Source organism: Pituophis catenifer, unplaced genomic scaffold, assembly GCF_029215685.1.
Source record: "Pituophis catenifer annectens isolate HBS135680 unplaced genomic scaffold, rPitCat1.0.hap2 SCAF_2, whole genome shotgun sequence".
NCBI classification, from domain to species: domain Eukaryota; kingdom Metazoa; phylum Chordata; class Lepidosauria; order Squamata; family Colubridae; genus Pituophis; species Pituophis catenifer.
The window spans coordinates 297,309,130-297,334,830 of NW_027256882.1; the positions used below are offsets into that span (position 1 = coordinate 297,309,130).

General features: G+C 50.2%; 2 protein-coding genes across 2 annotated transcripts in view; one reads left to right on the forward strand and one right to left on the reverse strand.

Annotated features, from left to right (window-relative positions):
* The first annotated feature begins 1,391 nt into the window (after positions 1–1,391).
* LOC139313407 (gamma-secretase subunit Aph-1b-like) lies at positions 1,392–12,055 on the forward strand. The gene is made up of 7 exons (XM_070939020.1): positions 1,392–1,537; positions 1,621–1,791; positions 10,163–10,236; positions 10,523–10,645; positions 10,721–10,848; positions 11,365–11,488; positions 11,619–12,055. The coding sequence occupies exons 1-7, from the start codon at positions 1,425–1,427 to the stop codon at positions 11,648–11,650; spliced, it is 765 nt and encodes a 254-aa protein (XP_070795121.1). The 5' UTR covers positions 1,392–1,424; the 3' UTR covers positions 11,651–12,055.
* A 1,084-nt stretch (positions 12,056–13,139) lies between these two features.
* The window catches only part of CA9 (carbonic anhydrase 9), a 35,397-nt gene continuing 22,835 nt past the window's right edge, over positions 13,140–25,701 (reverse strand). Inside the window, exons 7-13 of the mRNA XM_070936043.1 lie at positions 25,391–25,548; positions 25,174–25,306; positions 17,041–17,088; positions 16,239–16,307; positions 15,243–15,278; positions 14,778–14,871; positions 13,140–14,586 (exon numbers count right to left, since the gene is read on the reverse strand). Of these exons, the coding sequence (XP_070792144.1) occupies positions 14,523–14,586; positions 14,778–14,871; positions 15,243–15,278; positions 16,239–16,307; positions 17,041–17,088; positions 25,174–25,306; positions 25,391–25,548 (602 nt within the window). The 3' untranslated portion in view covers positions 13,140–14,522. The remainder of the gene's footprint in view (positions 14,587–14,777; positions 14,872–15,242; positions 15,279–16,238; positions 16,308–17,040; positions 17,089–25,173; positions 25,307–25,390; positions 25,549–25,701) is intronic.

The following is a 25,701-nucleotide window of genomic DNA, read 5'->3' on the forward strand; positions in this document are numbered from 1 at the left end:
TGCTTGTATCTCTACTATTTATATTGTTTTATTTGTTTCCTAGTATGATTTGATTGTTTATTTAGTAACCTATGGCTATCACTAAGTGTTGTATCTTATGATTCTTGATGAATGTATTTTTTTCTTTTATGTAAACTGAGAGCATATGCACCGAAGACAAATTTATTTATTTATTTATTTATTTATTTATTTATTTATTTATTTATTTAATTTCTATACCGCCTTTCTCCCGTAGGACTCAAGGAGGTGTACAGTCAAGAAAAATATAGACACACAAACATCATAAAATTGCTAATTAAAATTATTACTTAGTTTGGTCAATTAAATAAAACCTAGAATTAGATAATATTTAAAAAATCATTCACGTTTGTATGTTTAGCCCTGCCTGTTGGAACATCAGGGTCTTGAGGGCACGGCAGAAAGCACGGAGATCAGGGATATTCCGTATCTCCGGGGGCAGTTCATTCCAAAGGGTTGGAGCCCCCACAGAGAAGGCCCTCCCCCTGGGAGTCGCCAGTCGACATAATTTGACTGACGGTACCCTGAGTAGTCCCTCCCTGTGAGAACGAACTGGTCGGAGGGAGGCTATTGGTGGCAAAAGACGGTCTCGTAGGTACCCAGGTCCTAAGCCATGGAGCGCTTTAAAGGTGATAACTAACACCTTGAATCGCACCCGGAAGACCACCGGGAGTCAGTGCAGCTCGCGTAGGAGAGGTGTTACATGGGCGTAACGAGCTGCGCCCATAATCACCCGTGCGGCTACGTTCGGGACCAGTTGGAGCCTCCGGGTGCTTGTGTGTCCAACCACACTTGGCCAATAAAGAATTATATAAAGAATTCTATACAGAGAGGATATAATAGCAGCATTCCAGTATCTGAGGGGCTGCCACAAAGAGGAGGGGGGTGTCAACCTATTCTCCAGAGCACCAGAAGACAAGACAAGAAACAATGGATGGAAACTAATCAAGGAGAGAAGCAACCAAAAACTTCCTGGCAGGAGAAACTTCCTGACAGTGAGAACAATTAACAATTAACCAGTGGAACGACTTGCCTCCAGAGGTTGTGGGTTTCCTTCATCACTGGAGGTTTTAAGAAGAGACCGGACAGCCCCTTGTCTGGAACGGCACAGGGTCTCCTGTTTGAGCAGGGGGCTGGACTAGAAGACCTCCAAGGTACCTTCCCGCTCTATTCTGAATATAATACGAGGCGGGAATGACCGTTCATCATAGGCACCGGAAGGGGCGCCAGGGCGTTGGGACAGGAAAGCCCAACCTCTTCGCCCGGCGTTGCGAGGCCGACGCTTCCTGGGTCTGCTCACTGGGCATGCGCGGGGGAGGGGGGGGAGGGGGGGAAAGGCGCTGGGCGGGGCGTGCGTGCGTGCGAGCGAGCGAGGAAGGAGGCCGTCGTGGGCGCGGCTGCCGGCCATGACGCTGCCGGTCTTCTTCGGGTGCGCCTTCGTGGCCTTCGGGCCGGCGCTGGCGCTCTTCCTGCTGACGGTGGTGGGGGAGCCGCTGCGGGTCATCATCCTGATCGCGGGGTGAGGCCGAGGGGGTCCGGCGGGGGAGGGGGGCGGCGGGGCCAGGGCTGACCGAGTCTCTCCCCCCCCTCCCCCCCTCGCAGGGCCTTCTTCTGGCTGGTGTCGCTGCTGCTCTCCTCGCTTGTCTGGTTCGTGGCGGCCAAGGCCAGCGACCCGGGCGACCAGGCGCTGCAGCGGGGGCTGCTGGTCTTCGGCGTGCTCTTCTCCGTGGCGCTGCAGGAGGCCTTCCGCTTCCTCTACTACAAGCTGCTCAGGTGGGCCGGAGGGGAGGGGAGGGGAGGGGAGGGGAGGGGGGCCTCGGAGAGGGAAAGAGAGACCCCCCCCTCACCGCGGGCAGGACCTGCAAGGCGGCCTCCGTTCCCGGACACGAATCGGGCATCGCCGAGCCGGACTGGCGGGGGGAGGGGCGGGGCGGGGCGGGTGGCGGAGGCTACTGGCGGGCCCCCCACTCCCGCCAGGCCCGGTGCGGTGGGGATCGGGCTGCCCGCCGCCTTTGTCCCGCCCGGTAGACAGGCAGGCATTCCGGAGCCTCGCCCCGCAGGTTGGTGGGACCCGGCGCGTTCCCAGGAGGTGGGGCTGTTCCCCGCGGGCGGCCTGCCGAGTGACGCCCCCTCAACCCCCCCCCCCTCTCCAGCCTGTCCCGGCTCCTCTCCCGCCAGGGTCCGTGCCCTGTAGCCCGCTGCGTCCTGCCCCTCTTCAGGCGGCTCCCTCCGGCCTGCCCCCCAGCACCTGCTCCTCTTAGAGTCGGGTTTTTTTGTTTCCTTCCGGACACTTTTCATCGCGGTGCGGTTGCGTAGGGTCCTTCCTAAAATACGACAACCAGAACTCGGGGGTTGATGCACCCCAAGTTTATATTAGGTTTTCTTTGCAGTTGTATTGCCTTGTGGGCTCTGTGATCCACCATCTATGGCTCTCTAGTACCATCCAATCCATCTTGCGGCTTGGCAGAGGCAGATGGGTGGCGTATGAAGTATAAACAAACTATGCTCATGCCGCCTCCTGTGCCAAGGCTTTAGGGTTTTGCGAGCGCTCTTCCATTACGCTCGTCCTACATCAGGAAAGAGCTCTGACACCCTCCCCCCCCCAAGCTTCATCAAGGGTCCCTGGTGTAACTTGGCCTGAGGGACCATCACAGAAGCTCACTGCTTCCTATGGGCCATGTTCACCTTTCATCAGGTGTTCTGCTTTGTGCCCTGTGAGGTCACCTGATTTGGACCACGTGAGGAAGCAGAGATGGTGCAGAGGGTCCTTTCCCCCTCTCCATTACCACTCCCTGCTTGCCCTCGCTTCCAAGCCACGGACCTGCCCCTTCCTCTTCTGCTTGGCTGTTCACTTTGCTTTTGAGCTTTCGCTCTTTTGCGGCTTTGGCTTTTCCGGTTTTCTCAGCTATTTGACAATACATGCACTCATTTCCCATTCCTGTTACATTTAACTATTAGTCAGAAAATCCCCATTTACCTAAATGGTTTCTTAATTTACCCTGAATTTTTTTTCCTTCATTGGATATGGTGTATTACTGGCACTGACTGCGGTTGGGACTGGCAGCTCCATCTCTAAGCAGTGTCATAAAAGTCAAGAGTTGTGGCTGTCATTAAGCAAATCACCTGCAAATCATCCCACCTAAGTGGAAAGTCACCTGACCGTCATTTGCAACTTCCTGCTGGCTTCCCCATTTACTTTGTCAGAAGCTGGCTGTGGATATTGCAGATGGGGATTGTGTGCCCGAGGGATGCTGTGTCCGTTGAAAATGCACACCAGTTGCCAAGTCCCCAAATCACAATTGCATAACTCTGGGGACCCTGTAATGGTGGGACTTTGAGACTGGTCGTAAATCTCCAGTCATAACTTTGAACAGTCACTGAACAAATCATTGGTAAGCGGGATTGTTGCCTGGATTGTATTTTCAGCATCTTGTTTTAGAGATATTCTCAAGATGTCTTGCTCCATGAGGATTTTGTGTGTGGAATCACACCTGCACCTCTTTCTCTAAGCTTGTTGGAATCAAGTTTCTGTGTATGACTAGGCTCCAATTTTTTACTGTTGTGGTTTGCACCCACTGCTTGCTGCTTAATGTTTCTATGACACCTCCTCAACAGGATCCTCCTCATTGATTAGGGTCAGATCCAGGAGAAGCTTATCTCTTCTTCATTCTTCTAGAAAATGGAATAACCTGTAGAAGAGAGTATTTGTATCTTGGTTGAACCGTGGTGTCCTTGGGTTCTCTCAGCTTGGCTGTATTCTTGCAGATATTTCATTACCCAACTAGGTAATATCATCAGTTCTAGAAGGGAGCAGGGGTTTGTGCTCTGTTTAATTACAGTGGCTACTCTGTCATTCGGTGTTTTGTTGGTAGTTCATTGATTAGGGTTTTGTTTATTGTTTGATTGTCTGCGTTGATAGTTCCCTGATTGGTTTACCACTCGATTGTTGATCTGGTATTAATCCTGGTGTTTCTGGTTATCTGGGTGTTGCTTGCTGGTGAGGAGGTGTTTTGGTCTTTCTGTTTCCTTTTTAGCTTTTTGATTATCTCTTTTGAAGGTATGTAAATGTTTTTTTCTATATGTACCTATTGATGCCTGATTTGTCAGAGTGCCAGGCTTCCAGGAATTCTTTAGCATTTTTGGATTTAATCTGATCTAGGATGGTCTCTGTTTCCCAGTTGAAACTGTGGTGAAGTCTGTCCATATGTTGTGCAGTTAAGGAGTTTCCATTCTGACTGCTGGTTGGTGTTCATGGATGCCAATCTTCTGCCTGCTTGTCCTATATCCGTGATGGCGAACCTATGGTACGTGTGCCACCTGTGGCACGTGTAGCCATATCAATGGGTACGGCAGCTCAGCTCGGAGGGGCATGCGCGCGCCAGCCAGCTGATTTTTGGGCCTTCTGGGCCCACCAGAAGTAGGGAAACAGGCTGTTTGCTGCCTCTGGAGGGGCTGGGGTGGTGGTGGTGGGGAAGGCCCGTTTTTCTTTCTTACCTGGCTCCAGATCCTCTCTATGCATCTGCGGAGGACGAAAACAGCCTTTCCTACTCCCTCAGAAGCCCTCCAAAAGCCTGAAAGGGCCCATTTCCCAACTCTTGGTGGGACAGGAAGTGACGCCTCCGAGGGAGTGGGAAAGGCTGTTTTCGCCCTTCCCAGATGCATAGAGAGGGTGTGGAGCCAGGTAAGAAAGAAAAATGGGCCTACCTGGCCATCGCATGCCAGGAGCGGGGGGGGGGGAGTGGGGCTTGCACGCGCATGCGCAAGGCAGGGCGCATAGAATTACGGGTGTGGGCCCGCACGCGTGAGAACCTCCCTCACCCTTCCCTCTCCTGGCACGCGATGGCAAAAAGGTTAGCCATCACTGTCCTATATAATGGCTGTTGCAGTCCTTACACTGTATGACTCCCGTTTTTTTCTTCGGGGGCTGCTGGGTCTTTTGGTTTACTTCAGATGATTTGAAGGGCGTTTCTTGGTTTGTGTGCTACGCTGATTCCATGAGAGGTTGTGATAGTCTATTGGTGATTTCTGAGTTGTTCTTGACGTATGGCTGTGTCACCCTTTTTACGACTTGTGTTGGTTGTGCTAAATTGAGTTGAGTGGACGGGGACTTTCTGGTAAAGTTGCGTGGGTATCCATTGTATTGGAAGACATTCTATAGATGATCTGTTTCCTTTTCCTGAGATTCAGAGCTGCTGCAATGTGTTTGTGTTCATCTAAACAGTGTTTTCGTGGGAGGTTGGGTTGGTTACTTTGGTAATGGAGTACAGTAGTTCTCAACATACAAGAGTTCATTTAGTGACCGTTTGAAGTTACAACAGCACTAAAAAATGATGTGTAACCATTTTTCACACTTACGACCATTGCAGCATCCCCATGGTTACATGGGTCAAAACTTGGATGCTTGGCAACTGGTTCATATTTATGACGGTTGCAGTGTCCTGGGGTCATGTGATCGGGGTCATTGGGGAAGCCAGATTCACTTAACAACCGTTACTAACTTAACAACTGCAGAGATCACTTAACATCTTTAGCAAGAAAGGTTGTAAAATGGGGCAAAATCCACTTAACAGTCTGGCTTAGCAATGGAATTTTTTTGGCTCAATTGTCATAAGTCAAGGGTCACCTGTGCCTAGCTAGTGTGGCTGGTTTTAAGATAGGCTGATATTTCTAATCTGCGCTGTGTCCTTTGCCGATGGAGATATCCAGGAAGGCCCCTGTTTGGTTTCCTTCTTCCTGCGCTAGTGCTATTCCTTTGAAGTTGTTATTGGTTGTTTTATGGATCTTTTCTAGTTGTTCCTTTTCCATTATGAGGAAAACGTGGGGTGATGGGTAACCAATCAATCATTGAACAAACAGATTACCAAGCAGCCTGATCGTGGCCTCATAACTCAGAGAATGTGGGGGCAGGTAGCACAAAGCCTGGACACACTTTCCAAGACTGCCTTCACTTCAAAGAGCTGTTAAATGTCAGCTCATAAATGGAGGACTCCCTGCAATCTATGCCTCTTTTGTACCCGCATACTTGGCCTGCCAGGGATTTTCTCCATGGTGATTTGTCTCTCACCTGGTCTTTCAGGCCTTCCATTTTCCCTGCGGCTGATTTCACACACTGTGTTGCTGGTCCTCTTTCCTTTCTCTTTTCTTAGCCTTTTCTAGAAACCGACTGACTTGTGTAATTCAGCTGCACTGTTCCCAGACCCACATTCTTTTTATTTACTTACTTTTAAAAAACCTTAAAATGTTTGACCTCATTTATTTAACTAAACTAGAATTAACAGATGAAAGGAAATGGAAATTCGATATACAGATTAGCAGAATTGGAAGGGACCTCGTAGGGTCATCTAGTCCCATCGCCCTGCCCAAGCAGGAGACCTTACAAAGATGGCAGTCCAGTCTCTTCTTGAAAGCCTCCAGTGATGAAGCTCCCACAACTTCCGAAGGCAACTTCTGTTCCATGGGCTGATTATTCTCCCTGTCAGGAAATTCCTCCTTATTTCTAGGTTGAATCTCTCCTTGATCAGTTTCCATCCATTATTCCTTCTCTGGCCTTCAGGTGCTTTGGAAAATAGCTTGACCCCCTCCTCTCTGTGGCAGCCCCTCAAGTATTGGAAGACGGCTATCATGTCTCCCCTGGTCTTTCTCTTCCCTAGACTAGCCATGCCGAGTTCCTACAACCATTCTTCATATGTTTTAATCTCCAGTCCCCTAATCATCTGGGTTGCTCTTCTCTGCACTCTTTCTAGAATCTGAACATCTTTTTTATAGTGTGGTGACCAAAACTAGATACAATATTCTAGGCGTGGTCTTACAAAGGCTTTATAGAGTGGTATTGATCTTGATTGTATCCCTCTGATAATGCAAGTTAGGATTGCATTGGCTTTTTTGAGTGCTGCTGCACATTTCTGGCTCATATTTAATTAAGACTCCAAGCTCCCTCTCACAGTTATTGCTATTAAGCCTGGTTTCTCCCAATCTACAGTTGCAAGAAAAAGTATGTGAACCCCTTGGGATTACATGGAGTTTTGCATGAATTGGTCATAAAATGTGCTCTGAACTTCATCTAAGTCACAACAATAGAAAAACACAGTCTGCTTAAAATAATACTACACAAACATTAGATGTTCCCATGGTTTAATTGAACATAACATGTAAACATTCACAGTGCAGGGAGGAAAAAGTATGTGAGCCCCTAGCCTAATGACTTCTCCAAGAGCTAATTGGAGCCAGGAGTGAGCCAACTTTGACTCCAATCAATGTGCTGATATTGGATGTGTTACTGACAGCTGTCCTGCCCTTTAAAAACACACACCTGTTTTGGGTTTATTGGTTTCAAGAAGCACTGTCTGATGTGAACCATGCCTCGCAGAAAAGAGCTCTCAGAAGACCTACGATCAAGAATTGTTGACTTGCATGAAGCTGGAAAGGGTTACAAAAGTATCTCCAAAAGCCTTGATGTTCATGTGTCCACGGTAAGACAGACTGTCTACAAATGGAGAAAGTTTAGCACTGTTGCTACTCTCCCTAGGTGTGGTCGTCCTGTAAAAATGACTGCAAGAGCACAGCGCAGAATGCTTCATGAGGTAAAGAAGAGTGTCAGCTAAAGACCTACAGAAGTCTCTGGCACATGCTAACATTTTTGTTGACACATCTACAATAAGGAAAACATTAAACAAGAATGGAGTACATGGGAGGACACCACGGAGGAAGTCATTGCTGTCCAAAAAAAATATTGCAGCATGTTTGAAATTTGCAAAAGAGCACCTGGATGTTCCACAGCACTACTGGCAAAATATACTGTGGACAGATGAAACCAAAATTGAGTTGTTTGGGAAGAACACACAACACTGTGTGGAGAAAAAAAGGCACAGCACACCAACATCAAAACCTCATCCCCACTGTAAAACATGGTGGAGGGAGCATCATGGTTTGGGGCTGCTTTGCTGCCTCAGGACCTGGACAGATTGTTGTCATTGATGGGAAAATGAATTCCAGAGTTTATCAAGACATTTTGCAGGAAAATGTACGACCATCTGTCCGCCAACTGAAGCTCCACAGAGGATGGGTGATGCAACAGGACAATGACCCAAAGCATACAAGTAATTCAACAAAAAAATGGCTTCAACAGCACAGAATACGCCTTCTGGAGTGGCCCAGTCAGAGTCCTGACCTCAACCCGATTGAAATGCTGTGGCATGACCTTAAGAGAGCGATTCACACCAGACATCCCAAGAATATTGCTACACTGAAACAGTTTTGTGAAGAGGAGTGGTCCAAAGTTACTCCAGATGGTTGTGCAGGTCTGATCTGCAACTACAGGAAACGTTTGGTTGAGGTTATTGCTGCCAAAGGAGGGTCAACCAGTTATTAAGTCCAAAGGTTCACATACTTTTTCCTCCCTGCACTGTGAATGTTTACATGTTATGTTCAATTAAACCATGGCAACATCTAATGTTTGTGTAGTATTATTTTAAGCAGACTGTGTTTTTCTATTGTTGTGACTTAGATGAAGTTCAGAGCACATTTTATGACCAATTCATGCAAAATTCCACGTAATCCCAAAGGGTTCACATACTTTTTCTTGCAACTGTATATGTGTTTTTCTTGCCTAAGTGTAAGACTTTACTTTTCTCTATATTGAATTTCATTTTGTTAGATAGGGCCCAGTGTTCAAGTCTGTCAAGATCCATCTGAATCTTTAGCCTATTGCAGAGGTCTGCAACCTTAAACACTCAAAAGAGCCATTTGGACTCATTTCCCACAGAAAAGAAAACACCAGGAGCCACAAAACCCTTCCTGTGCCTGACTATTTCTTGAATGGCCACAAAACTAGCATACGTAGTTGAATTAAACATTGTTTTCTTCTGAAACTTTTCTTTTCTTGGGTTTATCCATGGTTGGCCTACCGGGGGTTGAAAAGCTCAATAAATCGCATGCCAGTGGGTGTTGCACATTTATGGTTGGGACACATATTTTGAGTGACAGGGAGCCGCAGCAGAGGGGTGCATGTGGCTCCAGAGCCACAGGTTGCTGACCCCTGGCCTATTGGATGTTGCCTATTTCTGCTAGCTTAGTATCATCTGCAAATTTGATGAGTTCCCCTTCTATTTCCTCATCAAAGTCGTTTATGAAGCTATTGAAGAGTATTGGGCCTAAGACAGAACCTTGTGGTGCCCCACTGCTTACTTCCCTCCATGTAGATGTAGTACCATTAAGTACTCGTTGAGTATGGTTTGTCAGCCAGTTGCAAATCCATCTGCCGGTGAAGCTATCTATCCTACTTTTTTCTAGCTTACCAAGGTTGTGGTCTACTTTGCTTTTTTTTTAATAATTTTTTTTATTTTTCAAAAACACAAACAAAACAAAACATAAAAACATTATCATTCCATACAATTATAAACAGTCGGTATATGAGCCGTGTATCAGTCGGTGGCATTTTTGTGCTCCTCCTCTCTTCAATTTATCACTAAACATGCTAGCTTATTTCCAAAAAATTCAACATCCATTTATATCATATTGATTTCCAATTCTTATTCTCTATCCATTGGTAAAATAAATCCCATATCAAATAGTATTGTCTATCTTCCTGCTCTCTTACGTTGTGGTCTACTTTGTTGAATGCCTTGCTGAAGTCTATATAATGTCCACAGTATTTTGCTGGTCTACTAATTTAGTAACTATGTTGAAGAATGAAATAAGATTGGTTTGGCATGATCTGTTTTTAACAAACCTGTGCTGACTGCTAGTTATTACTTTACTCGTTTCTAGATGTTGGCAGATCTATTTTTTTATTATCATTTCCAGTATCCTTCCGGGTATTGATGTTAGGCTGATTGGACATACAGGAGCATTTTGTGTGTCTGCATACACACACACATACACACACAGACACCAACTTTGAAGCTTGGTCCCACCTCATCTCTCCCAGAGACAGAGAGGCCACATACTTGGCCTTTCTGGGGTTGGCCAGGTGCCCAAAGCCAGGGGACCAGCCTGCAACCAGGGCCACAGCCAGGAAGGCTCCTTCTGGGCCAGGAGCAACCTTTTCAGGTCTGTGGGAGAAAGTGGAGATCCAAGCCTGCAGAGGGCGCCAGCTCCAGCCTAGATGATCCACAACTCAGCCTGTGCTTCTCCTTCCCTCCCCCAGGAAGGCAATGGAGGGGCTCCTTGCCCTCAGTGAAGATGGCTGCTCCCCCATCTCCATCCAGCAGATGGCCTATGGTGCGTTTCCCGAGGGATGGCTCAGGTGGTACCTGGGCAAAGAAGGCTTTTGGGGACACCAGGACCCCTGCAGAGGAAGGGAGGGGGTCAGGAATTCCTGGGGTGCTGGGAGGGGAGCTTGAAGGTGGGCCCCTGCTGGTGAGAGCATCCCTCAGCCCAGAAGGAAGCCCCATCCCAGGGCCAGTGGACGGGATGGGGAGAGGGATGTGGCCAAAGGCCCTGCTGGATTGGGGAATAGATTGGCCCTTCTGGGCCCTGCTCAGGCCTGCACCTTCTCTGCCCACAGTGGCCGGGCTGGGGTTTGGACTCATGAGCGGTGCCTTTGCCATGATCAACCTGCTGGCGGATTCTCTGGGGCCTGGCATCGTGGGCATCCACGGAGACTCCCAGCTCTACTTCCTGACTTCAGGTACAGCTGTCCCTGATTGGGTGGGGGGAGGCCTTCTCCAGCCCCCCCCCCCCCTCACTGTCTCTGTCCCCACAGCCTTCATGACACTGGTGTTGATCCTGCTGCACACCTTTTGGGGCATCGTATTCTTCCATGGCTGTGAGACGCGGCGCTGGGGAGAGGTGGCAGCTGTGGTGCTCTGCCATCTCACCGTCTCTGCCCTTGTGAGTAGCACCCCTAAAAATGGCTATATGTGTGTGTTTGGAGACAGAGATAGAGAACAGGGACTGGTAGGCTGCAGCAAACATGCCCCCCAGCTGGCACCTTCCAGGCCTGTCTCTGCTTTAGCTGCCCCAATGAATGGACCCACATCCCCTGTTGCCAGGGAGGGTCTTAGTCCTTGTGGCATTTTAGTATTGTGATGCTGTCTCCCAAGCCAGGCAAGCCAAGCCCCTCCCCCCCTGGATTGCCCCAGCTCTGCTGGCTCTTCCTGCAACAGGGTCCTGATGACAGCCAGCCCCTGGCAAGCATCTTACGGGGGGGGGGGGGGGGCGCTGTAGGCAACTCCGCCTCCTCTGTGGAGCTGTGGTGCCCCTCAGCTGGGCTACTCTCCAGCCTCAGGGGAAGGCGAAGGGTTTCCCATTTCATTTCTGGGAACCCTCAGGCATGGAGATGGGGGTGGGAGGCCTCCCTGTCAGAGGCTGCCAGGAGGGCTGACCCACCTCTGTTTCTCCTTGCAGACCTTCTGGAACCCGGTCTACTTGGGCAGCCTTTTGCCAGCATACCTGCTCATGGTGGCCATGGCGGTGTGGGCTTATCATCTCTCCGGAGGCTCCAAAAAGAACCTGCAGCACTTCCTCCTGTGTGAGTGTCATCCCAGCTCCTGCCCAAGGTCCCCCTCCCCACTGTGCCATTACCCCTGGGGTAACACTCCCCCGCCCCCACCAGCCAGCTGGCTCAGCTCTCTCCCAAGTGCTGCACTCCCATTTCACAGGCCTACGGACCGCACCCCAGGCAGGATCCTGAGCCTTCCAGCCACCTTGCCAGGAAGCTGGGCCCCAGGCTCTCCGGAGGGCATCGGATGATTGTGCCCTTGGAACACAGGGGCTGAAGATGGGACTAGGGCTGTGGAATGGCTGCCCTCAACCAGCCCCAGGAAATCTGTCTGCCCTTTGCCGTCCTCTTGAATCTCGCTGCATCTCCCCTTTGGCTCCTGATACTTATTGGGGTGGGAGGGGAAAAGGGGTGCTGGCCAAGCAGCCAGGTGATCTATACGGCACAGAGAAAGTGTCTTTGATCTGCTGCTGCTCTCGGGAAGGTGGGGTGGGGTGGGGATCACTCAGTCTTGCGTTGCTTGAAAGCCGAGAGCAGAAGCTGAACAGAGCTGTGGCTTCCCTTCTTAAGTAGTACCAATAAAGAGACTGGCTAAAAGCTTGTGTTTGTTCAGGGGTGGGGGGCCAGGGCAGATGGCCTTGGCCTCCTGTGAGGTCTTTGCTTGATCAGCTGGTGTGGCCATAACTCTGCAAAAGGGCCACCTGCCATCAACATGGTGAGCTGGGTGGATGAGCAGAGAGCGTCTGGCAGCTTCTGAGACTGCAGCAATGAAGTCAACATCTTGGGGAGCCTCTGGGACAGAGATGTGGGGGCAGTGTAGTAGTCACAAAAGAGCCTGTAGAGGGGAGCCATGGCTTGATGTAAGCCAATCCTATGTTGTTTGTTGCAGGCTCAGTGTATTGCATGAACTGCAGCCAGGTTGATTCTGCCACTGTCCTAGTCCTGTCCTGTCCCCTCCCTAACTGAACAATCTTTTAAGTCCCTTCAGTCTTTGTTTTGTTGGCTTTCTTTTCTAGTGCCCATCTCATCCAATGTGGGGCATCATTGGCTTCTTTGAAGCAAGTCACCTTCTGGCACTGGATGCTTTGCAGGGCAGGCACCATCGGGGGGGAGGGGGAGCTTTTGTAGCAAGGTACCAATGCTGGCAGCCTTAAGTTGGCACAAACACCTTGGTCAGCTCAGTCTCTCCCTCCCACCACCCGCTTTCTCTGGCATTGAGAAACATGCTGCCCATGCTGAACAAGCAGGTGATCCTCGACTTAAAGCCTCAATTGGGATGAGAGTTTTGATTGCTAAGCAAGGCAGTTAAGTGACTTGTATCCAATTGTGCAATCTTTTTGCCACAATGATTAAGTAAATCATTGCAGTTGTTATGTGGCTGCTAAAGTAATCTGGCTTCCCCGTTGACTTTGCTTGGCAGGGAAGGTCACCAGCAGCAATTACGTGATGACGCAACCATCATGAATACATGCCAGTTGCCAAGGGCCGAATTTTGATCATGTGACTGGCCATTGTAATTTCAGACACTTGCTAAATGAACAGCATAGCATTAGCAATAGTACTTAGACTTATATAACACTTCAGTTCTTTCCAGCCATCTCTAAGCGGTTTATAGAGTCACCCTATTGCCCCCAACAATCTGGGTCCTCATTTTACCGACCCTGGAAGGATGAAAGGCTGAGTCAACCTTGAGCCTGGTGAGATTTGAACTGCCAAATTGCAAACAGCCAGCAGAAATAGCCTGCAGTACTGCTTTCTAACCACTACGGCAATGAATAGTTGTAAATTGAGGATTACCTGTAAATGGAAGACTTATTTTCCTCTGAGGATCTGCCACTTCCGTTTTATAATCTTCAAGCCATCTTGTGGCAATCAGTTCCACAGGAGAATTATGTGGCATCTGCTGAAGCCCTTCTTTTCTTACAGTAGGCCAAATAGAAGATGCCAATAGCCGTGGTGGTTTGGGCTTTAGCATTATGAGACTTCATAGTTCATGCATCATTCTAATTTTTTTTCCTGTACATCTCTCCTGGATGTTTTTTTAAAAATTGGCCTGGTCGAATGGCACTTTTACTCAGTTTGGAGGGGAGGGGCAGGTCATCCTTTGCCTGCAGCTGCTTCAGACAATTCCCTTCACCTACCCACCTGCCTACAAACTGGGAAGGGGCCTTGGGCAGCCTCTGCTTCTGCAAATGGAGGAATCCCCTGTAAAATCGTGGTGGGGAAGGAAGCCCTGATTCACAGGCTGATTCCTCCCTCTGCCTTGCCTACTATTTTCCCAGACCACTTTGGCAAAGCCAACAGATACCAACGTGTTCCACCTTGCACATTTGCTTTGCAAGGGGCTGCCTCCCAACAACTCTTTGTTTAAAGGTCATGTTGGAGTGGCTTGGGGAAAGTAGCACATTCCCAAAATAAATCTTTTTTAGAATCTGATTTCATTTGGATTATGTGTGAAGGTTGAGAGTTGGCAGGTTTCAGGCCACTGCCATCCGGCAGCCGTGCAATGAGCTTGCGAAGAACAGTCAGTCGGCCGAGGGGCAAGGCTGCTGTGTTTGTGCAGGCCATAAAGAAGCCATTAATCAGATCAGTCCAGCTTTTGGCCAATGAGGCTTCCCAACGAGAAGGGTGTGTGAGAGAGAGCGCGACATGACCCAGAGTCTCTTCCCTGCCTTTCTGTGGCACCAGCCCTCTACAAAGCCGATGGGCAACCCTTATGCCAAGAAGGCTTCCTGGCAGCCAGGCAGGTGCTGCCACAGTTGGAGGAGCCTGTGGTTTGCTGCTGGAGAGTCTGAAGGTAAGTCACAGGTTTCTGGCTAGAAGCGTCTCAGGAGCATGGTGGTCTGCATTTTAGGCAGGTGGCCTCGCTTTCCCATGAGTCCGGAGGGGAGCCTTCTCAGGAATGGCCGCCCCTCTTGTCTTTGAGCTGCTCTTCCTCTGGCTGGCCTGAGCACCACCCCAGCTGCTAGCAGGGGAGGAGGGGGAGGCTCATGGGGCTTTGAAGAGGATGGGGCAGGAAGGAGCTCCATGAGTGAGGGGCAGAGTGTGGCCTGTGGGCTATCAGCTACAGTGCATGCTCATCAGTGGAGGCCAGAGTGTAGAGGGCAGCAGGCTTTGTGGCTTGTTCCCTGCAGAGAGAAAAAGGAACGGGTGACATCGGAATCGCTCTCCTTCCCACCTGCTTGGCCTTCCTTGGCCCTTGCATCGTAGTTGGGCACGCACAGAAACGGACAAGCACATGGGCCAAGCAGGAAGCAGGGCTCCACAGGGCTCTCCTCCAGAGGTGGCTGTGCTGTCTCCCGCTGTGGGGCTTTCTCACCTGCTTGCCTGCCTCCGGTGCTTGTGAACGAAGAAGAGGAAGGCAAGCGCTGTGGCCGCAAAGAGGGATCCAAAGAGAATAGCCAGAATGTCCCCTGCAGAAAAAGGTCCCCTGATGAATCCCCCATGGGAGAGAGAAAGCCAGCCTGGGGGAGGGGGCACATATCATGTTGGTGTTTGAAAAGTTTTCAGACTGCAGCCCCACAGACCCAGCCAGTAGGAATATTGTTGGGAATTCACATGCAGCAACCTCTCCCTCCCCCCTGCACCCCAAGTGGCTGCCTAGCCCCTCCCCAGTTCTGTTCAGGCTTCAGAGGCAGGTGAGTCACCTCTGGGAGCCCTGTGGAAGGACCTGGCCTTTTTCTGGGCACAGGAGTTGCCCCAATTGCTGATGGTGTTGCCATCACACTTGCAGTGGGAAAGGAGAACTGGCAGGCCAATTGGAAGCAGATGCCCAGGTGCTTACCTGTGTGAAGGGAGATGCCCACCCGCTTCTCCGCATCTGGAAGCAAAGCAGAAAGAACAACCAGAGTAGCTCAGAGGTTGGGAAGAAGTGAATCCAAAACCCCTGCAAGCTGCCTTTCTTGGGTTGGAGTTGCCCAGAGCCCCACCTGCTGAGAGTTGGGCAGCAAATGCTCATAATAAATTGCTGTGGTTGCTTGCGAGAGAGAGAGAGAGAGAGAGAGAGAGAGAGAGAGAGAGAGAGAGAGAGGGAGGGAGGGAGGGAGGGAGGGAGGGAGGGAGGGAGGGAGGGAGGGAGAGAGAGAGAGAGAGAGAGAGAGAGAGAGAGAGAGAGAGAGAGAGCTTGGGTCACATGAGCTATAGCTGGGCAAAGGGTAGTAAAAGTGGCTGGGCCTGGGTGGTGCCCAAGAAGTAAACTCCCTGTGCCAGCCTGATTCACGCAACCAGAAGAGAAGAGCCGAACTGAAGCATAAACTGCCAGCAGCCCAATCGCAGCCCAGCCTGCAGGGCCTGTGTGAATGGTGACCGTACTGCTGAGGTAGCAGCTTCAGTTCTGCTTCCTGCCAGTTAAGCATCATGCCCAAAGAGGACATTTGCGCTGTTCTCCCCCAGGAGGTATTTTGACCCCACAGCCTCTACCTTCCTTGGCTCCAAGTCCAGCTGAAGGTGACCAGTGACTGCTCCTTCTGAGACCCACCTACTCTTCCCTGTGCCCAGTGAGGGCTTCTGATCTGGAACAGGCAGCGGGATGGAAGCAGCCCAGTGCTCGTGGGGGAAGGGAGACGACCTCACTTCTTCTTCCTCCTCTGGGCTGGAGCTGAAGGGCTCAACCCAGAGTGGCCACAAATCACTCAGAATGTGTCCAGAAGCCATTTGGCAAGACTTTGGCTCCCCAACACACACACACACACACACACCAACCAGCTTCTAGATTGTCATTGAAGCAAAGAAGGAGGCAGCCAGCTGACCCTAACCCAGCCTGGTGTGGCCAGGTGAGTACCTTTTCCAGAAGTCGGGTCAAGGCCATCTCTTGGAGCGCCATCTGGCAGAGGAGAGGAGAGAACTCCGCCTAGAGGGAGACAGCAGGGACTCAAACCTCTTTCTGAGTCAGCTTCTCCCTTGCTCTTCCTCTGCTCCTCACCCCTCCCCCAGCAGAAGCATCCAGGTCTAGCTGCCTATCAGGATTGGGGTGGGGGGGAGGAGTTTCCTTCTTGCATTCTGGGTTGCAGCTGAAAGGCACCTTCCTAAGTAGCTTGAACCAAGGCCAGTGGCTGCATCCCCACAACAGAGGTTTGAAAAATTTGGGGCAAATGGCAGCCTCCCATCCAGCTTTTCAATACTCCCTTTAGTCCTCCTGGTGGCCACCAGGGGCAGGAGCTTTGTGTGTGTGTGTGTGGGGGGGGGGGGGGAGATAAAGGAAAGTGGTTTCTGTGAGGACGTTGGGAAAGTACCTCCCCCTGCCTGTTTCTGCCACTACTCCAGACTGAGGGGAGGCATTTCTTCCTGGCCTCTCCAGGAAGTTGACCTGTGGGTAGAGAATGAAGGAGCCCCCAACAAGACCGGCTAAACCCTTGGGCTTAATTAGCTGGGTTGGGGACTTTGCCCGGCACAACCTTGTCGGGCAAGCAGCACCAGTACCCTGCATGAAATGAATCACCAGGTTAATTCAACGATCAGGTTAAATGTAAAAAAACAAGTTTCACCTTGGGGAACAGAAGGGGTTCAGCTCTGAACCTCTAAGCAAAAAGCAACCCCGCCCCCACAAGCCCGGCCAGGAAGAGCCAGGGATTCTGGAACAGTACCTGCTTTGGGTTCCGCCTGGTCCCCTCCCTCTTCCGAAGGCCCTCCACCTGCAACACACAAAAGAAAGTCAGCTGCACACGCCCAGAGCCAGATACACTGAGTCCCTGCTCCGCTCCTCTCAGTTCTCCTGGGCAGGTCTCCTCCGGAGACCCCTCCCCCGTCCGGGTACCCCCACCCAGGGCAGATTCCCCTGCCTTATCCCCTCCCTGGTCTTATCGCACCCTCCCGTCCCCCTTTTCCGACAAAAAGTCCGAAAAAACCGCACCCGCAGACCGGTTTTGCTGTCCTGGCTCGTTCGCTTACATGCGCGTGTGTCCGAATGCGGGCACACGCACGCGGAGCCAGCCCAGGAACGCTTCAGACCCCATTTTAATCGCTCCATCCAGGACACAAGCGGCCTGGGGGAAGGGGGGGAGCGAGTCCCCTGCCTATCCGAACCTCAGCGGGAAAGAGGATGGCCGTGAGTCTCCCGCGGTGTTTTAGGTAGGGATAGATATTTGTACAGCCGCCCATCTCGCAAGAAGGTGACTCTTCGTTTCAGTCGAGGTTCCGTCGGTCGAAAGCAGAGAGGCCGAGTTAAGCCAGCGCCTGCCCCAGTTGGCCGTTCGGGAGAGCCCCGAGGGCCAGAGCTGAGGCTGGGAGCCCTAGAGAGGGTCGCTCCGCGGCTCCGGCTTCTCTCGCTTGCCAAGGAGGGTCAGCGCCCTTTGCTGCCCGGGCGGGCCTGGGATGCAGCTTGGCCATTGTCGCCCTGGGGAGGAGCCGGGCAAACGTTCCTTCCGCTTGGCCAAAGGTGCCGCCTTTGACTGCCGGCGTCGCTGATAAGGCGCGGGGAGGAGGGAGCGGCTTGTGTGCTTTTCAGGGCTGCGGCAGAGGCTGGGCAAACGCAACAGCCCGTGGCCGGCGAATCTTGAATCGGAGGCGGGGGTGGGGTGGTGGTGGTGCAAGGAGAGGCCAGGCACCTTGTTACTCATATCTTGGTCACCTCCTGCTTCGATTACTGTAATGCACTCTATTTGGGGCTGCCCTTGAATTCCCCCTCAGAAACTTCAACTGGTCCAGAATGTGGCAGCTTTTGCGGTGATGGGTTGCTGCCATGGCTCCTGGTTTCTTTCAGGTGCAATTCCAAGGGCTGGCCCTCACCTTGAAAGCCCTCCATGGCACAGGACCAGGCTATCTGCAGGACCTCCTTTCTCTTCCAGGTCAGATAAGCTGGGCATGCTTCCAGTCCGTTCCCTTAAATATTGCCATCTGATGGGAACCAGAGAGGATGCCTTTTCAGTGCCCCATGGGTCACTTTCCCCTTGAAGGACTCCTCTGTTCTCCTAGCCTTCTGTGAAGCACTGAGGACCTGGGTTTTCCCCCCAAGCGCTGGCGGCAGATGAGATGACTGCACACTGGAACCTTGATTTGGTACCAGGTTTATCTTTTTCTTTCTTTCTTTCAATCACTTCTATAGCCACCTATATTTCAACCAACTCTGGTCAACTCCTGAGTTTTTAATGTGTTTGGGTTTTATAGTTTTAATATTTATTTATTTATTTATTTATTTATTTATTTATTTATTTTATTTGATTTCTATACCGCCCTACTCCCGAAGGACTCAGGGCGGTGCACAGCCAAACAATAAAATACATACATACAAAATTTAAAAGTGGAATTAAAATCAAATTAAATAGTTTTGGCCCAAACAAAACCCCAATCAATTTAAAACCAATTTTAAAATTTGAATATATAAAATACTAAAAAATATTAAAAATTAAAAATCTTTTATAAAAGAGGGAGAAAATTAGGCCAGGCCCACCTGGTGAAATAAAAAGGTCTTTAAGGCGCGGCGGAAGGTGCGCAGATCCGGGATCCTCCGTATCTCCAGGTGGAGCTCGTTCCAGATAGTAGGTGCCCCCACAGAGAAGGCTCTCCCCCTGGGGGCCACCAGTCAGCATTGTTTGGCCGACGGCACCCGGAGGAGCCCCTCTCTGTGGGAGCGTACCGGCCGGTGGGAGGCTATTGGTGGTAGTAGGCGGTCCCGCAAGTACCCAGGTCCTGAGCCATGGAGCGCTTTAAAGGTGGTAACCAAAACCTTGAAGCGCACCCAGAAGACCACCGGGAGCCAGTGCAGCTCACACAGGAGGGGTGTTACATGGGAACGCCATGTCGCTCCCATTACCACCCGCGCAGCCGCACTCTGCGCCAGTTGGAGCCTCCGGGTGCTCCTCAAGGGGAGCCCCATGTAGAGAGCGTTACAATAGTCCAGGCGGGAGGTGACGAGGGCATGAGTGACTGTGCGTAACAAGTCCCGATCCAGAAAGGGACGCAACTGGCAGATCAGGCGAACCTGATGAAAAATCCTCCCGGTCACGGCCGTCAAGTGCTCTTCTAAAGACAGCCGTGAATCCAGGAGGACGCCCAAGTTGCGAGCCCTCTCCGTGGGGGCCAGCGATTCGCCCCCAATAGTCAGCGATGGCGTCAACTGACTATATCGGGACATCGGAAACCACAGCCACTTGGTCTTGGATGGGTTGAGCCTGAGCCTGTTTCTCCCCATCCAGATCCGCACGGCCTCCAGGCACCGGGAAATCACTTCAAGGGCATCGTTGGGGTGGTCTGGCTTTTATGTTGTTTTAATTTTTGATTGGGAGCCACCCAGAATTTGTAGCTGTGTAAAACGGCTGTATAAGATGGGTAGCTATATGTTTTAAATAAACAAACAAAATCAATTGGTTCCTGCACTGGCATATTCCTATTCTCACAATGTTCTCAAGATATAGTACCGTAGTTCACCTCTTTGCTCAAATTTTTAACCTTTATATATATACGGTGCCATTTCCGTTTTCCCTGTCAAACACAACTCCTTCCGACACCTGAACTTGCATTCTCCTCCTATCAACACCTTACAGTTCGTCTCGCACAGCAAATCCTCTGTTGCCAACCGATGTCTCTACGGCCGCCCTGCCCCCACCATGGGTTCGCACTTCATTTTACATCCTTTTTTGCCGCAGTTAAGCAAATCACACAGTCATTAAGCAAATCCCCATTGCGAACCAGTAGTAAAGGTAAGTAGAACCCACCCCTGTCTCCCAGGTATGGGAAAAAGGTATTTTGCCTCTTTCTCCTTCCCGAGAGATCTCTAGGAAGGTGAAAGAAAGGCATAGATATACCAGCTCCTTCCAAATCAGCTGGGCCAATGGGCAGGCTGGGCTGGCATCTGGCAGCAGTTCTAGGCTGGCTGAGGGCCAGTAGTGCGAAATAAAGGGCCAGCAAGGAGGAGATGCTCTTAGTGAGCAGTTCCCCAAACCGGAAGCAAGGGATGCAGCTGGGTGTACTTCCTGATGTACCTTTCAAGGGGTGTCAGATATTTAGATTTCCTAGTCAGGACTTTTCTTGAACTGGGATAGTTTGGTGATACCAATTCATATATGGATTTGTGCAGATGACCTCTTCATCTTGAAAGTTGCCTCAATCCGTTGCTTCTTCCCAGACTGTCTTTTTAGTTTGGTTCATTATGGTAAATTCAGTCAAGAAGCCCCTTTCATCGTCCACCCATGTTTGAGCCCCCGACCACCCATTTTTAACAAAAACAGCTTAGCCAGAAGGCTGAAGCAGAAGCACAAACCAGGAAAGACTTTCTGGGTCCCAGAAGATGGTGACCGAGTTTCAATTATCGCAATGAGTCACTCTCTCTTTTCACTCCCCGGTGTGGACTTTGCAAGGGAGTGTAAGCAGACTTTGTGTACCTGCCTGATGATGAGGTGCTGGCAATATCTGCCCCCCACCATGCCGGTATAGTTTCACAGGTGGGTGGCAGCATCTCTCTCCAGAGGGGTTGCCCATGAAGACAAGGTAGAAGCTTCAGATGCACAAACACATCTTTGCCCACTGCTGTCTTGTTTCACCAGTCTGGGGGTGGGGGGGGAAATACCTGCTTTGTGGCAGCTGGTCAGCCAACTTTCCATGCTGGTTGTTAGAAAATCTTTTTGGTTTGGGTCTCTGCTAGATCATATACCGTAGACAGAATCTGTTGTTCCATTACATAGTCATGGGGAATCCCACCGTCCATGAGGTAGAAATGTCCTGCCTCCTGGGATTTTAGCATACAATGAAAGCGGCTCTCTTCCCAAAAAAGGAAGATGGCCATTAATGAAAGGAGGGGGGGCATTCCCACCCACCCCCCACTGGGAGACCAACATCTGCTTCTCCCAGGGACCTCCAGGTTGGACATAGGCATGGATTCCCTGCTTTTTGCTTAGCTGGCTTTGGAGAGAGTTGAGTGGGCTTGAAGGCCCTCTCTAGCTTGGGAGCATTGCCACCTCTGCCTCCCTCCCTGCCTGGGGGTTTCTGTTGCCCTGCAGGCTGCTTATGGGATCCTGAGAGGCTCCTAGCTTGTCATATGGAGAAAACAGAACTGATCCCGTTACCAAAGTGCTTATGCTGACTGTTGGCACTGCCTTGATTTTAAAAAATTAAGAAGTCATATTCTCTGGCCACAAGCTCATGAAAGATTGAAGATATTAAAATAAAGGCCAAGCAATAATGAGAGATTCATCTCCAAAACTTCAAAGTTAATCTTTAAGTACAAAAAAGTACTGGAGAGTCCTACGGGTGGATTCTGATGGAACTTCCAGAGACGGAGACGGAAGAGGAGGACAAGGTAGGTCAAACCAAGGAAGGAAGGCAAGGTGTCCCCAGAGAGGAAAGAGAACTGTTCCATCTTCAATGCCAAGATGGGCAGAGTTGGATCAGGCCCCAAATGGGCCATTAGCATGATACTGGATGATTTTGGAGTTGTTGTGGTCCGCCAGCAGCCTGCGGACCTGGCAATGGCGTCGGATAGTGAGGAGGCTGGGGAGGACAATGGGCCAGTCCTGGAGTCAGGGGAAGGCCCGGACGAGGGATCTGTGTCAGAGGCAGAAATGGGGCCATCTGGAAGCGATGCACGGACTCTGGAGCCTCCAGAGGCAGACAGCAGAGAGGCAGAGGAACAGGAGGAGCCTGTTCCTAATGCACGCATGTGAAGAACTGCCAGAAGGCAAGAGCAGCTAAAGCAAAAAGGATGACTCGGGAGTAAGGCCAGAAGATGATTGGCCACTCCCGGCTTAAAAGAGCAGCAGCTTAAAAGAGCTGCTCCCGGCTTAAAAGAGCAGCAATGAGCCCATTGGGTTCTTTGTAGAAAAGCAACATTGATTCCAGTGCTTCTTGTCAGCGTCTCTTGAACTTTGTGGGGGTTTTGCCAAGAAAAGCCTTTGGCAGGTTGCCAAGACATCAAAGGTTGGTGATAAGGCTGATGGACTGGTTATGAAGAACTTGTTTTGGACTAAGCTGAGAATGAATTAATTCTCAGCTGTTTTAATAAAATAAGTTTATTCGGGACTGAATTGTGTTTGGTAATCACTATTTGGTCACAACAGGAGTAGACTAGAACTGGGCTAGAAAATCTCCAAAGATATCCTTATAAATGTACCGTCTTTCCCCGAAAATAAGACAGGATCTTATTTTCTTTTGAACCCCCAAATAAGGGCTTAGCCTTATTATCGGGGGGGGTGTCTTATTATTTTGCGGGTGCAGGAAGTGGTAAGCATGGGACTGGATGTCCCATTGCTGCCGTCGCCTCCCCTCCCCATTCTTAGTGTTGGCCGCTGCACTGACGTCTCCCGCTGCCACTGCTTCCTCGTGGAGGAACTGCATGAACTGCAGCACTGCCACGAGCTTCATTATTTATTTATTTATTTATTTATTTATTTATTTATTTATTTATTTATTTATTTATTTATTTATTTGTTTAAATTTCTATACCGCCCTTCTCCAAATAGGACTCAGGGCGGTGCACAGCCTAAGTAAAAACAAAGCATACAAAATTTAAAAAACAGTATTAAAATAATTACATATTCTGGCCGTAAATTAAAACAACCCAATTTAAAACCAATTTAAAATTTAGCTCAAGCCAGCCCAGCTAGTTGAAATAAATAAGTTTTCAGGGCCCGACGAAAAATCCGGAGGTCTGTTATTATACGTAACTCCGGGGGAAGGTTATTCCAGAGGGTGGGCGCCGTCACAGAGAAGGCTCTCCCCCTGGGGGTCGCCAGCCGACATTGTCTGGCGGACGGCACCCTGAGGAGGCCCACTCTGTGCGAGCGTACTGGCCGGTGGGAGGCTATTGGTGGCAGTAGGCGGTCTCGTAAGTACCCCGGCCCTAAGCCATGGAGCGCTTTAAAGGTGGTCACCAACACCTTGAAGCGCACCCGGAAGACCACCGGGAGCCAGTGCAGCTCGCGCAGGAGAGGTGTCACATGGGAGCGCCTCGTCGCCCCCATAATCCCCCGCGCGGCCGCATTCTGGACCAGCTGGAGCCTCCGGGTGCACCCCAGGGGGAGCCCCATGTAGAGAGCGTTACAGTAGTCCAGGCGGGAAGTGACTAGTGCCTGAGTGACTGTGCGTAGAGAGTCCCGATCTAGAAAGGGGCGCAACTGGCGTATCAGGCGAACCTGATAAAAAGCCCCCCTGGCCACGGCCGTCAAATGGTCTTCTAGAGACAGCCGTGCATCCAGGAGGACGCCCAAGTTGCGAGCCCTCTCCGTGGGGGCGAGTGATTCGCCCCCAATAGCCAGCGATGGCGTCAGCTGGCTATATCGGGACGCTGGAAGCCACAGCCACTCGGTCTTGGAGGGGTTGAGTCGGAGCCTGTTTCTCCCCATCCAGGCCCGCACGGCCTCCAGGCACTGGGACATCACTTCAAGGGCATCGTTGGGGTGGCATAGCTGGCATCTTGCCGCTTGCAGCTGTGCCAGTATGTCGAACCTTGCGGCTGTGCTGCAGTTCCTGCATGCAACGGCACAAGCCTTGCAGTATCCTGTTCTACGAGGCAGCGGTGGCGGCGCGGTGAGTCTCACAAAGACTCGTTTCTGGCAGGTAGGGCAGGGAAGAAGTGAGACATGTGGAGCAAGATGTGGCTCCCCTTGCTGTCTCTTCTCCCACGAGAAGAGGGGCAGGAGTTCTGTCATGCCTGGCGGGGGGAGTGGGGTGCGTAGTTGGTGGGGGGGCTTATTTTGCAGGGGTGGCTTATATTATCACATCTCCTGAAAAGCCCGATTGGCCTTATTTTCAGGAAATGTCTCATTTTCGGGGAAACACGGTAGTATTCTGTGTATTGTAATGGAGGTAAGAGAGCAAGAATATGTTGGAGGTGCAAGAAAGAGGTTGGAACATATAAACATATGTGGTGGTATTGTGATAGTGCACAAAAATATGGGACATGGTGTTTAGAGAAATTAGAGAACTTTTGAATATAAATATGTCACCGAGAATAGCATTACTGTTGTTGGTGGAAAAACAAGATATAAATGAAACAAAAAAGGAATTGATTGTAAATTTGATAATGGCAGCTAGATTAGTAATAGCTAAATATTGGGGACAAAATTGGGATATTCAAAGAAACGAGTGGTATAATGAATTTTGGAGTACAGCAACAAATGATAAATTAACAACAGAAATTAAATTTTAAAAGGGGATGATTAAAGTAAACAATTATAATGAAATATAAAAACAGTGTTGGTGGAAGGCAAAAGGAATAAACCTCCTCAAGAATATATGTTGTTTTGGAGGGGATAAGGGCACAATTCAGGGGTGAAATGCTACCGGTTCATACCGGTTCACCTGAACCGGTAGCGGTGGTGCGTAGTTCAGAGAACTGATAGCAGTGGCAGCGTGAGGCTCCGCCCACCTGCCCGGATGTCATTACTTTCTGGTTTTAACCAGGAAGTAATCTGTTTTTTACCTTCTGCGCATATGCAGAGGGTCCAAGCACGCATGTGACACGCACTTCCGAACTGGTAGGGAAGGTAAATAGATTTCACCCCTGGCAGAATTGGAATATATTGTATATCTTTTAGTTACTATAGAAGAAGAAATATAAGGAAAAAAAGTGGTCTCCGGGGGTGGGGGTGCACTGTGATATTTGTATTTTTTCCTTTTTTTGTATGTAGATGTATATGTACTATGTTTGTATTATTTCCATTTAAAATAAAATTTAAAAAAATAAAAAATAAACATAGTATTCTTGGATTGAAGAATGCTTGTATGTAAGGCTGCTTGACAGGAAATCCTTTTCCTTTTTGAAAACAGGTGGTGTTTGGCTCACTTACCAGGTGGATGAACCTTCTCAAGGGTGTGAAAACTCGAAAGGATGCTCCGGCCATAAAGGTCCTGCAGCAGGCGGAAGTTACTCTGGATAGGCTCATCATCGTCTCCTTGGAGGGTCTCCTCCAGCATCGAGATCTGCAGTGAGAAGGGCCAGTGATGATCACCCGGAGGGGGCAAAGGATTCAAAGGAGGAAGAGAGGAGGACCATGGAGCACAAACCTGTTCCTGGGAGAGCCGAACTGTCTGATTAAAGACTGTCCAGTTCACCGTCTGATAACAAGGTGGGGTGGTCAGTGAGCCATTGTAGCGGAAATAGCGGTCAAAGTCATAAGGAAGCAGCTTGGCTACATCAAAGCCAGCAACTGCAGTTTCCTCTCCTAAGAAAGAAGAAACCTCTGTGAGGATCATGCCAGGAGGATACAGAGAAACACACGGATGTGAGCCACCTAGATGGGCACTGCTGCCTGAAGAGAAGGACACTCCAAAGGTCACCCTAAAAGGTCACCATCTCATTCAGATGAATGGAATGT